Genomic DNA, 13,453 nt, shown 5'->3' on the forward strand with positions numbered 1-13,453 from the left:
CTGTCGGCCACCCAAGAGCGCAGACGCGTCAGCAAGACTGACACCCTTGACACAGACATTAACTGGTGATATGCTTCACTACCTTCTGTCGTCTCTCGTATCAGTGGTTATCGATGAAACAACGGCAAAGCCCCAATAGCGGCTTCTTTGGAACTGGGCCAGCTGATCTGAAAGACTTTGTGGATACAGTGAGTACACAACAGGACCAACTGTTCTCTAAATGAAATAGACTGTGAACTGTTGAATGCATGTTGATGTTTTCATCACATAGAAGGAAGAGGCCTTCCTTTGAAGCCACAATATAAGTTGGTGTGGTTCAGTGCATTCCTGGAGCTTTGTGATGAAGTGCCTCTTTTGCTTATGCTTCAGTTAGCTATGCCTGACCTTTTCATGTAGTTTCTTTTGGTCGCTTTCCAGGGAACATGCCTCAGCATTGCAGGTGAGAATATCTGATGTGGTTTGTACGTTTGATAGAAATGGTTAATTTTATTCCCTCTGAGAAAACTGCAGCGGCCCTGCAGCCACAGACAAAAAATAGAATCCCTAAGAGGCAGGGCATAGTTTTAGTTCTGTACTCCAGCACTCTGGATCTAAAATTAAACAATTAGATTAAAGTGCTAACTCTCAACCTAGCAGTCATATAAGGTTGTTCACATTTATGCATGCACACAATGCTGCAGGATTATTGCTTTATGGCCAAGTGTGCCCAATGTTCACCTGGCCTCACTCCAATTGAGATTGGGCAAAAGTCCCCCCCAAACAATCTCGAAATGCGGATGCTCGCAGCACAAGCATGGCAGAGCATTGGCAGGGAAGCTTCTGTTGATGTGTCCCAGTCTTGGACTTCAGCCAGTTAGTTACTGCAAAAACCAAGTATTAAATATTATGACTTACTCTTTACTTTATTTTAATTTAACCAGTACATTTTGATCACTTAAAATTGGGGGAATGTGAATAAAAGGGAAAACAATTTCAACACTGTTCCTCTAATTAGAATGCAAACATCCTTAAATTAAAGATGCTATCGAGACAAATGGAGGGAAACATTTTAGAGACGCTTTTGTACAACTTGGTACAGGAGAAGATTACTTGGTCAGAAGTGACCTAGTTGGGTCACTATAGCACCAATTCAGTACTGGGTTATTGTTACCCAGTATCCATTGGTAGGAAACCATTTGGTCTCCAACCAAACACAAAAAAACAGGCTTTATTTTTTTAATTCATTATTTACCTAAGTCATGCATCTTCGCACCTTATAACATCAGAAAGATCAGGTCCTGTCAACCGGAGTATGCCGCTCAAATCCATGGTGATCTCTCGCCTCGCCTACTTTAACGCCCTTCTGGCAGAGCTGCAAGCATGCACAGTACCCTCTGCGTACGGGCCACAATGCGACAGCATTGCTCCTCTTTTCATTACTCTCCACTTTCTCCATCCTTGCTGTTCGCATTCATTTCAAGTCACTGGTGCTTTCCTACAGAGTGGCCGCCAGCACAGCACCCACCTACCTGAATTCCCTCAGTCGGGTGTATGAGCCTTCTTGTTCAGTATGATCTACAAATGTAACAACAACTAGACAGGAAATTTCAGTCCAAACTCTTGTCCCGTGTTGTCCCTCGGTTGCTGGAATGATCAATATATGTATTTATTTTTGGGTAAATAACTCAACAGCAATATAAAAAATAGCACTAACACTGGGTCTAAACGACCCACTGCGTGAACCCACTGGTACAGTTAACCCAGTATCGCGTCAGTACATTAAAATATGAAAATGGAATTTCTGCCTATCATAATACACACATTACCTGCAGAAAGAAGTCGAGGGATGAAACGTTAAACATAACACACTGTCTCAAGATGAGAAGCAAACATTGAGCCAAAATGATTTTAAAATGCCGCGTCCTTGGATGGTGCCAGTAAAATAACCACTTTGTTTGTTAATAAATTATATAAAGAATACATAAATCACCCACGCACCAGCTTTGCCGTGCTGTCACAAAAGCGAAATGGGAAGTAAGCGGTTCAATGACACGAGTCAGTCGATGAGGGAGATCTTTGAAGGGATCTGTGTGTGCTTCGAGAGCAATAAATTATTCCTCTGGTATTGCAAAGCCCTCAGCGCTGTAAAAATCCCATTTTTAAACAAGCTACTATCACAGTAATGTTCAGGAGTGATACAAATTAGTTCTCATCTCTCTTTAAAGCTAGCCATAGCACTTAATGAATCCTTTTTATAGACTGATAGGAAACTCCTCAATTATATTCAAACAAGGCCAGACAAGTGACTCTCATGGTCCGTGGTTGTAAGGAAGAAAGACAGCTCCCTCTCGAAACTGCGACACATCCTCCTTAGTTTATATCAACAAAGAATATATAAATATGTGAAATTACAGCTTTGGGGACTTGTGCATCGTTATTCTACTGAGAATGAATTGGGAGTAAAACTATTAGACAAAATACGATGGGAGGGTTCATTTTCATCAGTTTACTTCACTACTTGAGCTGTGCAAGTGCCTCAGGTAAAACACACTAATCCCTCTCGACTGGAGAGTAATTTGTGTGAGTACGTGTGAGTATCGAGTGTATTTATTAAATATGCATCAAATGCATATTTAAGACCCTTTAACAAGGGTTCCCCGTGTTAAACGTGTCAGCTGGAAAAAAAAGTTTCAACCAACTCATGGAGCTAATGTTAGCTTAATTTGTCAGCTAGCCACAGCTGACACAGCTGCAAAAAAAAAGGAGCCTGCTTTTTTACTATCTCTGAAAACAAGGACTCATTGTTTCAAAAATTACTACAAATTAGGTGGTAAATCTCCCACTGTTACCACTGTTAACTGTATATGTGTGGTACGAGAATGGAAAGCTTTACGGGCTTAGCACCAGTAACTAAGGGGGGCAAGGGTCTGGCAAAAAGTCAATTAGCAACATGGTCTCTCTCGCTAAATACATGCAAATTAAGTTGCAATACAAGATGAGTTTGTAAAAAGTTTCATTACCAAACCACAACAGTTTTACCAGTTCAGCGGGGTGTAGTAAGGTAGCAAGTTAAAACCAGGAAAGCAAAACAAAACAGTACCTGCATCCATCCAGTGCTTGACACCTCTGACGCACAGAGCAGCTGAGCCTCTGATTTTGCAGATCTGGGATGTTATTTCTGAGAAGGATCTGATGAAGTTGCTGGCAGGCAGAAGATCATGTCTTCTAATGCTGTGACACTGGACGTCAAAAAAAACATTCGAGACATAACTGACCACACGAAACGGAGACAGCACGGCCTTTTTTTAGCGGTGACGCTAAGCTTTGATAAGTGTTTTAAAGATGACCTGATTAGACAACTGGATGTTGTCGGCAAGGTGTTTATACATCTTTTGTGTGAACGCGTGTTGCGGTGCGTGCTCATTCATACACATGCATAATACATTCATATTGTATTGTAGTTCAGTCTCATGCAAAACGTATTTTCAGGTGCTCTTGTTCAAATGAAAAAAAAAAAAAAAGCGTTGGCCAATATTTTGACCAAATTAATTTATGATGGACTGAAAATTCCTCACAACCATCCAAAGACTGCAGTTTTGGCACCGCTCCTCGAACGGCATCCAATCTCTCTCTATTTAAAAAGTAAGCCTTCCCTAACTTAAGTTTAAGGAAAAAGATTTAATCAGAAATGTACTGAAAGCTAAAGAAAGCCATATGACGTGCAGTAATCATCAACCCACTCGGCGAAGCCATGACCAAACCATGTCTGATTTTTTAAATCTTTGATGCACACTAATAAGAACCATCTGTGTGTTTACTGAATCATATTGGTTTACTGTTCATTGATGTAAATGGGAAGAAACAGGGAAGCAGTAGAGGGAGAGTCACAATGCTGCTGCGGACTTACAGCTGATTTGGACCCAAAGCAACAGAGGCGACAGCTTTTGTTCACGAACTTTCAGAGCTTGAAGTTTATGAAATCTCACTGCATTAATGATGGCGGTGTGTGTGGATGTGCCTGTGAATGGAAATAAGAAGAACAAAGTGATCCATTTTTGTGAGGTTGGTAATGGCACGACAGAGTAGTGTATTAATAGGCCTGGAACTCTACTATGTCCCTGCAGCTACATCCTGATAAAGACAGGTAACAAATTAAAGGAAAAACCAACATAAAGCGACTTAGTAAGTTGTTGGTCCACCAAGTGCCACCAGGACACCTTCAGTGCACCTTGGCTTTGATTCTACAAGCCTCTAGAGGGATGGGGCGCCATTCTACCAAAAGATATTCCCTCATTTGGTGTTTTGATGATTGTGGTGGAGAGCGCTGTCTAACACGTCGGTCCAATATCTCCCATAGGTGTTCGATTGGGTTGAGATCTGGTGACTGCGAAAGGCCGTAGCATATGTTTCATTCAGGACTCATTTGATTTGCAGTGACAAGACAATGATTGTCTAGTCTCTCAGTTAGTTACAACTCTTGACTAATGCAAGATGGAAAGCAATGGGCTGACAATGGCTATTGATTAAATATTGAATTTAAAATGATGATTAGCTGGGCACACTGGGCAATATAGACGCACATCTCTCAGTGAGTAATTACAGTTAAGTATTCAGCCGAACCATAGTATGAATAGTATTTAATATCTGAAAATGGTTTACGTGGCTCACGGGTCAGTCAGGAGGGCCCCTTGGCAGAATGTCGCTAAGGGCCCCTGGGGGGACAGAACCGGCTCTGCATCTGAACATGTCCCTTTTTTCCACATCTCTGTAGATCAGTGCCTATGGCTTTTGCACCCTTGTCTTTCCCATAGATCTAAATGCAGATGTCACTTCAGTCCCTTTTCCTATTGAAACACCAGCCAGTTGAGCAGTCTTTGTGACGGAAGCGCCTGGCATCCGTGCCCCAACAATGAACCCTCTTTCAAAGTCACTTAGATCTTTTCCTCTTGCCATCTTGATACAAAATCAGAATCAACTGGGCCTGCTCAGCATTTTCGTACAGGCCAGAGAGCATGATTGGATGGTAATTGTTTAATTGTACCATGCAGTGCACCTGTCGGGAAACATCTGCATTCGTTATATTTCTCCGTTCATTTATTCAGGTTTTTTTCTTTAATGTCACCCGTCTGCATATAATTTAAGGGAACTGTAATTAAAAATTGAAAACTTAACTTCTGAGAGTGAAGGAGAGCAAAGGAGAGGAGACTGATTTACACCGAAAATCCTGTCTTGCTGTAAGTACTGAAGCATTTTGTCTCCGTCATGTTCACAGAGAAGCACATTCAGGTGACAAATCATATTAGTGCCAATGAAAGAGATACTGCTAATAATTCAAGCAATTAGTGTAAATATATAATATATACTTATCACAATGTGACATTTGCCTAGCATCATACAAAAGCCTTCAAAGAGAAATTGTCACTACAGGCAGTCAGTGTCCCTGTTGCTATAGTAACTAATGTCACAGTGACACAAGATACTAAGACACTTCACAACTTATGGGATTCTGGCCTCAATGAGAGTGACAAGTTTTGAAAAATGAAAGACACACGGGTTGAGGCAGAGAAAGGAAAGAGCAGAGTCTCTTGTAATACCCTCAAGGGTTGGTGTCCCCCACGTGGTCATCAATCGGTGACTTATGAGCCGTCTTTTTTCACAACTTCGACCTTGAAAGGTTGAAAAAGAAACTGTTTCAGACCACTTGGGAGCGGTGGTGAGATGGCCTTAAGAATGATGTGACTCTGAGCCAGTCTTGACAGAAAAGCTGACGGTGCAACACTTAGTTATTTTATTTTATCTTCAACTGTGATGTGATCAAATCTTTTTTTTTTTTTTTTAAGAGTCTTGGCCAAAATAGCAGCAGAATTTAGTTTCCAACGTAGTGTCCAGTGTCTAATAGAATCAGCGATATGCATTTTTTTTTTTTTACTCCTTCCATTCTTCTTCGACTTTGCTTCGCTCCCTCTGGACCCACAAAAGGGTTTGTTCAACTTTTTGTGCAGTAGAACTCCTGAAGAGCCTTAAACAGACTTCGAGGTGATATATTTTGTCCACAGCCGTCCAGATTTTTTTTTTTACAAATTTTTATATCCCATTCCGTAACTATCATAATGGTCTGTAAATAGATTTGACTTTTATTTTTGTTTTATTTAATCATTCTTTTTAATTACTTTTGCTGTAAGCATATTCTTATTTTTGTGTTGCATTTGTGGAGCAAACGACAAGACACGTTCTTTGTATGCTTGCACACATTCGATTCAGATTCAGATGTGTAAAAAGTCTCACTTAAAGTGCCTAATAGTCAGTCTGTGTGTAACTGTCTTCTAGAGGAAAGCGGAAGAAGCCAGACATAATTTTGTGTTTCTGCGTGTGCGTGTTTGTGTGTCCTAAAACAAATAAAAACACACAAATAAAAGTTTTACTATTCAACCGAATGAATATTTTATTTTCAAATTAGTAAAAAAAAAGGTCCTATTTAATTTTAAGAAATAACAGGTTTTAAGCAACCGCACACAAACCTTTATATATTCTCAAAAACAGTGGTAAAATGGCATTTTAATCCAGGCATGCCAGCTGTGGTTGTAATATACTCTTACACCCATCCACACATATCCACACTAACTGATTCACATACACTGATTTTCTCTTCACAGATCAAAAGATAAAATTCTAAAAAATTCTATTGAAAATTCCTCCCTTAAGAGACTCATTCACACATCTGTATTCCATGTGAAAACATTTCAGCAGTTTTTTTTTCAGAGATACAAATAAAAAGGAGAAAATGAACAAAGAAAAGAACGTAAAGGATCAGTTTGACAATTTTGTGAAATACGCTTATTCACAAGTGGAAAAATAAGAATATCTCAAGAAATGTCAAACTATTCTGTATTTGAACACAAAATACAAAAAAAAGGATAACTGAAGTAAATGCATTATGTTCATGTTATTATGTCAGCTGTCAGTTAAAATCAAACTTAAACTGAGGAATCTGATTTCAGTGACTGAAATCAAGATTATTGGCTTATTTTAGCCCTATTTAGTATTGTAAAGTGTTTTTTTAGTATTTCATTTTAGCGGTTGCCTGATTCTGATTGCCTATTCTCGTTCTTTTTATGTCGGTGTCATGGCCAGGTCTCCTTTGCGGAGGAGGTTTCCAACCTCAAAAGGACTTACCTGGTTAAATAAATGAAATAAAATAAACACTGGGTGTCTCTTTATCAACACAACACTGATCATTCACGTTTTCAACGGCACGTTTGTGAAACGGATTAGAATGATGACAAATACATAAACATAACCTTTCTTAAATATACTGAACATCTTGGTTCATTTAGTTTGGGGGTAAAGTGACAGCAGTGACACTCAGGTAGGTGCTTTTTAACAGAGCCTGTTTTTTCTCTGACTCAATCATGCAGTCAGTGTGCAGGCTATTAAACCAAGATGATGAGCAAAATGCGTCTATGCCTGGGTGATGATTCTCTGCGACCCATTTCGCATAAAGCACGGTCATCTAATTTAATGGCGGTATCACAAAATGGTGATTAATGTAGGCATCAAGTCTTGTAAGATTTATGCTTCAGGGCATGTTTTCCAGGTCGCTCTGCACATTGCAGCCACCTCCGCGGTGGCTGTGTCTCTGCTCATCGTTAGGCCTGCGCTGTTGTGCAAATTTGTATTCAGTGTTTGTCTACAGTATGTTATACACAAACTGTATACGCACAGTGTTCCTACAGTTCATCTCGTGGGTGTGTGTCCTGCAGCCAGTGTTTGTAGACAGCCACGGGATCTAAGTTCCAGTGCTTGTGGAAGGAGATGGCCTGCTGCAAGGAGATCAATGTCTCGGAGTAGTCATCTGGTCGGGCCTAAAATATGAAAAACAAGTGGTTTGTCTGTGTGTGTGTGCACGTGCCCATGTATATATGTCTGCTTAATGATTCATGTTTCATTTATTCAGGGGATTCCAACTTCTGCAAACAATTTGACTGTTGCCTCTGGGCAGCACAGTGCAACGTTCTGTTGTTACAGCCTCCATAACCCACAAGACAGTCTTTCTGTCTTCTGCCACCTATATTTAGGGAAGGATAACATGAACAGAGTGTCACGCAGAGCATCATCTGATACTGGATAAAGGCCGGTGCCTTAAATCTGGCTCCCATCAACGCTTGGGCTGCTTCAGGCTTAGTTGGCAGTTTCTGTTTGCACGCCCCTGTACAAACGACTGTTTTAATTGCTCAGTACGATTTTAAAGGGTTATTCACAGCACAGATCACTAGATTACCATCCCTCCGTGTGTAATAACTTTTTTCAGAGATAATTCTTGTAATTGCAATTTCTCCTGGTGTGTTGCCCGTCTGGTCCTCTTCAATAAAACTGCTCTACCCAAGCGAAAATTCCCAGTTCCTTGAAAAGAGCCTTGCTCCCCGTTACAATTGTGTTGACACACGGCCACTCAGACAACTTCTGTTATCATGTCATATTGTTATATACACCATAACAGTATTCTACCAGTTGCACTCCCGTGTTGCTGAAATGCATAAGGTCAATAGACTGGTTTTCCCGTTTACAAACAATCGAGGATGTGCAGGAAAAAAGACATTTCCACAATGTCATAACAGCTTTTATTCAAATATTTTCACTATTTAGAAAGATAGCAGCTTTCGGGAAACCCGTGAAATGACTATTTAGAGGGGAATTTGTATGCGATACACCCCTTTACTGTACACCTTTTTGTTTTTCTTTGACCACACGCCACTTTTCGAAGACATATATCAGCTAACATGATACATGTTCCAGGCAGAAACTGCAGCTATTAGCAATAATAGTGCTAAACAAGGCTATCCACCAAGTTAGCTCCACAGTGTGTGTGTCCAAAAACGTCGACTTGACAGGATGGGTTTAAACTTAAAGCACAACGTTGTTATAAAAAAAAAAATCTGACGCTGTCATGATGTTTGCTGCTGTACAAGTTAAACGCAGTAGTTTGATCTTTCTGGTTAATATATTCGTAACATTAGCATATATGAAAATCCTGTTCTTTTTTCCAAAAAAAACCAACAACAGTATACCTGAATGTATGCCAGCTGCGCTATATTAATGAAAAAACTCATAACAATGTGATGCATTTTCCATCCATAGCCATCGGTCTGCTCCTCTATCAGCTGCCACTGATTCCCAAACTGAAACTCACTGCGTCAAACACAGAGCCTTAGCAAACATTTATTTAACGACCTCAAACAGACTGTAGCGGTGTGAGCTATCTTACCTGAAAAACTGGCGTTTCAGCGTAAAACCATCCACAGCCTTTAGAAAATCCAGAGATCTGACCAGATCGCTGGAGCTAACGCGCTACTTCTGCTCTCTGAGCTCCTTCCTGAGCTTAGAGAGGGACATTTTCCACTAATCCTGTTTGCAATTCGTGACGTTTTAGGCACAAAAACAACTTCTCATGTTGATTCAGTCTATAAAGTAGCAAACAAAGATCAGACCTTTATACTTCTAGATATCGTATGACCTGAGTCTCCTTCATAGAGAAAGCAGATCGGTATTATCTTAGAACAGGCCTGTCAGTCTTTCCTCTCTATTACCAGCTTGTAAGTGCATCGTCTCAAATGTGCTTGTTTTGGATAGGGCAGGACATCTATTGTATTTGGCCACGACTGAACTCTAGTTCCTGCCACACTGACATACTAGTACCAAGTGCCTGAGTTCATTAGTGCCTTTTTGAAAATAAGGCCCTTAAGATTCAATTTACATCACAAACTGACTGTATGCAAGGCTGGATGTTTTTTACCTCTGAGGCCAATTTATAATGACACATAAGTATTTTTTAGAGTCTGAACGTAGAGAAGTGCGCTTTCCAAATAATTAGACAAGGCAGTCTATGTCAACCACTTTTGGAACACGTTGCTTTGTGGGTCTAAAATTTCAAACTAGTTGCTTAGGAGGGACTTGTTAATTTGGTACTTATCATGAAGAAATTAGAAACAAAGTTCTGAGACAGCTACCGAAGAATAAGAAGTTGCATGGAGTTTATAATAATTTAGTCATTACTTATTTATTATTGGAAACTTTATCCTTTACATAAGCTGAACTATTTGCTTGCCTGTTGATGAATTTCACATTTTTGCATTTTCAGCTGACCTGCTGTGCAGTGACCAAAAGATTCTCTCCAGGCCACGTTAGCAATTAACTGGAAGTGTACAAACTGAAAACTGTCATTTCCCCCTATAATTTGCACCAAGTTATGGACTTTTCCAGGAGCCACTCTTTGAATTTCAAGTTTCGTATCAGTTTCTAAAAAAAAAAAAAAAAAAAACTATGGGATCTGTAAAGTAAACATGATCATCCGACCTTTTCTTAATGAGTATATCTGAACATTTAAGACTTGGAAAGCAAATTAAGTTAAGGGAGGTCCTCACAAACAAACTGTATAACATATGTGTGTGTGTGTGTGTGTGTGTGTGTAGTGTTCTCTACCTGGTGGAACAGTGGACTGTGGGTTATGGGGACACCCAGGGAAGTGAAGCACCTGCCCAGCACCATGTCATCAGGAGCATCATCACTGTAGCACCTACAACCACTGGTAACTAGCTTGGACACTGCCACCCTACTGAGCACCATCCTAAACAGACACAGACACAGACACAGACGCAGACACACCCACACACACAAAAAACAGACTTTTCAATAAGAAAGGGATTTAATTGCCCAAAAAAATGTATCTGATAGAGGATTTATTTGCCAGTGTGATTGTCTGACCCTGAGGCAGTAGCTGTTTTTGCTCTTAATCATGTACCAATAAAATGGCAATAAAAACTTTTCTGATTTTTTGTATTTTGAAGAAACACTGTTCCATGAATTTCGGGGTGAATTTATCCCCAACATGTAGCCTATCAATGCTTTGTGTTTCATTACTGTCAGGTCCAAGTAGTGCTTCCTCTCTTGTCCTCTACTGTTTTTTCATACAGTGTTGTGAAATAAGCTTTTGGAATTTTGATCTTTATAGCAATGCTCGTATTTTGTTTTGCAGCTTTGCTCCCCTTTTACTGTCACGCTACTAAAACCATGATGTTCCTTTCATCCCGCAGCCTCACCCTCCTCCTCCTGTGGTGTAGCTGTAGCCGTTCCGAACCAAGCTGTAGCCGTATCTCTCCCCTAGGCTCACTGCTTCCTTTGGGTCATAGCAACGCAGCAGTTGTCGCAACCTGGGTAAACTACAGACGGACGATGATCAACAGACAGACAGACAGGAAGTGAGGTGCATGCATGCAGACCGTAGACTGTATAGACTGCATGAAGACACACAAAACAAGGTCCTAGTTATGTCACACATTAAAAGATCAGAACCACTTCTAAAGTTGTTTATGTGTCGCGCCAAAACGGTCTACGTTCCTACACAATGTCCACACTCACAGGTCTTTTCACTTATTTTGCCGGATTAGAGCTCTTCTCAGGACTGTGTGGGTGGGTATAGACTGAAATATCTCCCACCCTCCTATTACTTTTGGTGCAGCTGTCAGTTACATCTTTAAGGTCTGGATTTAAATGAGTAAAATTTTGTGTTGATCTTTGTGGTGTAAGTTTCAACACTGGTGAACTCTGACATGTGAATTTGTCCAATTGAACACTAGCAAGCTGTTTTGACATTAGTAACATTTGGGGGGGACGGGGAGCCGGAGAGTCCAAAACAGAGGATGTTATCCCATTATTAACTGGTCTGGATGAAGTTTACTGTCCAACTTCATTTACTGTTTTGAATGAAATGATGTGCAACAAAATTCCAGGGGAAAGTAATCAAAACAGTGGAGAGAAAACAGACAGAAGCTCTGGGAGCGGTTGTAACTTAGCTCACCAGCTACAGCAGATCACCACCACCGAGTATTCACTGTCACCACGGTTTCAGCCCCATCTATTTCGCCTGGACAAGCTAATTTCACTTTGTTACCTGACTGCGGCATAATAATTCTAACTGGTTCATGAACCTGAGCAGAACTGTGTTTAGCGAGCAAGTGAAAACACCTGTGTGGGTGTGTGCAGTGTCTTTAAATAAATACCATTATTAAAAGAGGTGTAACACAGGGAGAAATTAATTATTTCGTTCAGTTATTCAACACTTCAGCATCAATCAAAAGTGGCAGCATATTTTGTTGTTTTAAATTGTTAAATTTATCTTGTATCTTGTATGTAGATGAAACAAAAAACTCTTTTCCCAGTTACCTGATGAGTGTATCATCATCAACAATGAGAAGCCAATCAGCCTCTGGCACAGCTTTACTCAGGAACCGCCTCAAGATGGCAAATGTCTTCCCACAATGCCCTGCAGGGACACAACAAGTGTAAGAAGGATGAAGCAGAGACCACCAATTCTGGTCTTGGAGGTTTGTGACTCAAAAAAATGCCTGAAGAACAGAAGCCTCAAACCCCATGAAATACTGAGAAAGAGAATGTGTGTCTGTGTGTGACAGAGTGATAAACATGCATTGTGGTCATTCTGAAGAGGTTTTCTCACAAAATTATTCCCCAATTTATAAAAAGTCAGCGAAAGGGCTGCTTGCAAGCTTGAAAAGACGGTTTGGAAAGAACATAATGTATGTATCAGCAAGACAAAGTAACAAGGAACACTCCGCGAACATAGAAGTGTAGAGGCAGGCAAAACAACAGAAATACTGTGGGGAATGAATGAAAAGGGATGTGGTATAAAAATGAGATGTCGAAGATAACAATCCAACAATTTAATACAACAGACCTGCAATGATTCCTAACTTCATTAAAGTTATAATGTTCAGTTTTTATTGAGATAATTTCATTATTATTTCAACTGTATGATTGTTTTTGCAGAAGTTCATAGTGTTGAACTGTATTTTATTAAACAGAGAGGTGTTTGTAACAGTTAGGTCCATAAGTATTTGGACAGTGACACGATTTTTGTAATTTTTCCTCTATCCACCACCACAATGGATTTGAAACAAAGCCATTAAGATGTGTTTGCAGTGTAGACTTTCAGCTTTAATTTAAGGGGTTTAATAAAAATATTGCATTAACCATTTAGGACTTAGAGCTAATTTTATACATAGTCCCTCATTTTCAGAGGCCCCGAAGCAATTGGAAAATTGGCAATTTTCATGGCCAGGTGTGCCCTGTTCCCTAGTTATTTCATGACAAATTAAGCAGATAAAAGGTCTGGCGTTGATTCCAAGTGTTGAATTTGCAGTTGGTAGCTGTTCACGGAAACTCAATATGTGGTCCACAGAGGTGTTGATTCAAATGTAGGAGGTCATCATTAGGCTGGAAAAACAAAACAAACCTATCAGACAGATGGCAGAATCTTTAGGAGTGGCCAAATTACCAATCTGGTAGATTCCTAAAAAGAAGAAATGCACCGGTGAGTTCAGCAACACCAAAAGGCCCGAAAGACCACGGAAGACGACTAAAGTGGATGATCGCAGAATTCTTTCCTTGGTGAAGAAAAACCCTT

The 13,453-nt window shown here is 40.1% G+C and overlaps 1 protein-coding gene and 1 long non-coding RNA gene across 7 annotated transcripts in view; one reads left to right on the top strand and one right to left on the bottom strand.

The window, feature by feature from the left end:
- Positions 1-11,155, top strand: LOC120802548. Its single transcript, XR_005709240.1, has 3 exons — positions 1-188; positions 10,446-10,561; positions 11,067-11,155. It is a non-coding gene; the product is annotated as an uncharacterized LOC120802548 (long non-coding RNA).
- Positions 6,453-13,453, bottom strand: part of b3glctb (beta 3-glucosyltransferase b) — a 23,736-nt gene continuing 16,735 nt past the window's right edge. For all 6 annotated transcript variants that reach the window (XM_040150457.1, XM_040150460.1, XM_040150458.1 and 3 more), the window contains 4 exons: positions 12,196-12,295; positions 11,073-11,192; positions 10,456-10,600; positions 6,453-7,841 (listed from right to left, as the gene is read on the bottom strand). In XM_040150457.1, coding sequence (XP_040006391.1) covers positions 7,707-7,841; positions 10,456-10,600; positions 11,073-11,192; positions 12,196-12,295 — 500 coding nt within the window. In that variant the 3' untranslated portion in view covers positions 6,453-7,706. The remainder of the gene's footprint in view (positions 7,842-10,455; positions 10,601-11,072; positions 11,193-12,195; positions 12,296-13,453) is intronic.

The sequence above is a fragment of the Xiphias gladius genome, chromosome 17 (genome assembly GCF_016859285.1).
Source record: "Xiphias gladius isolate SHS-SW01 ecotype Sanya breed wild chromosome 17, ASM1685928v1, whole genome shotgun sequence".
NCBI lineage: Eukaryota > Metazoa > Chordata > Actinopteri > Istiophoriformes > Xiphiidae > Xiphias > Xiphias gladius.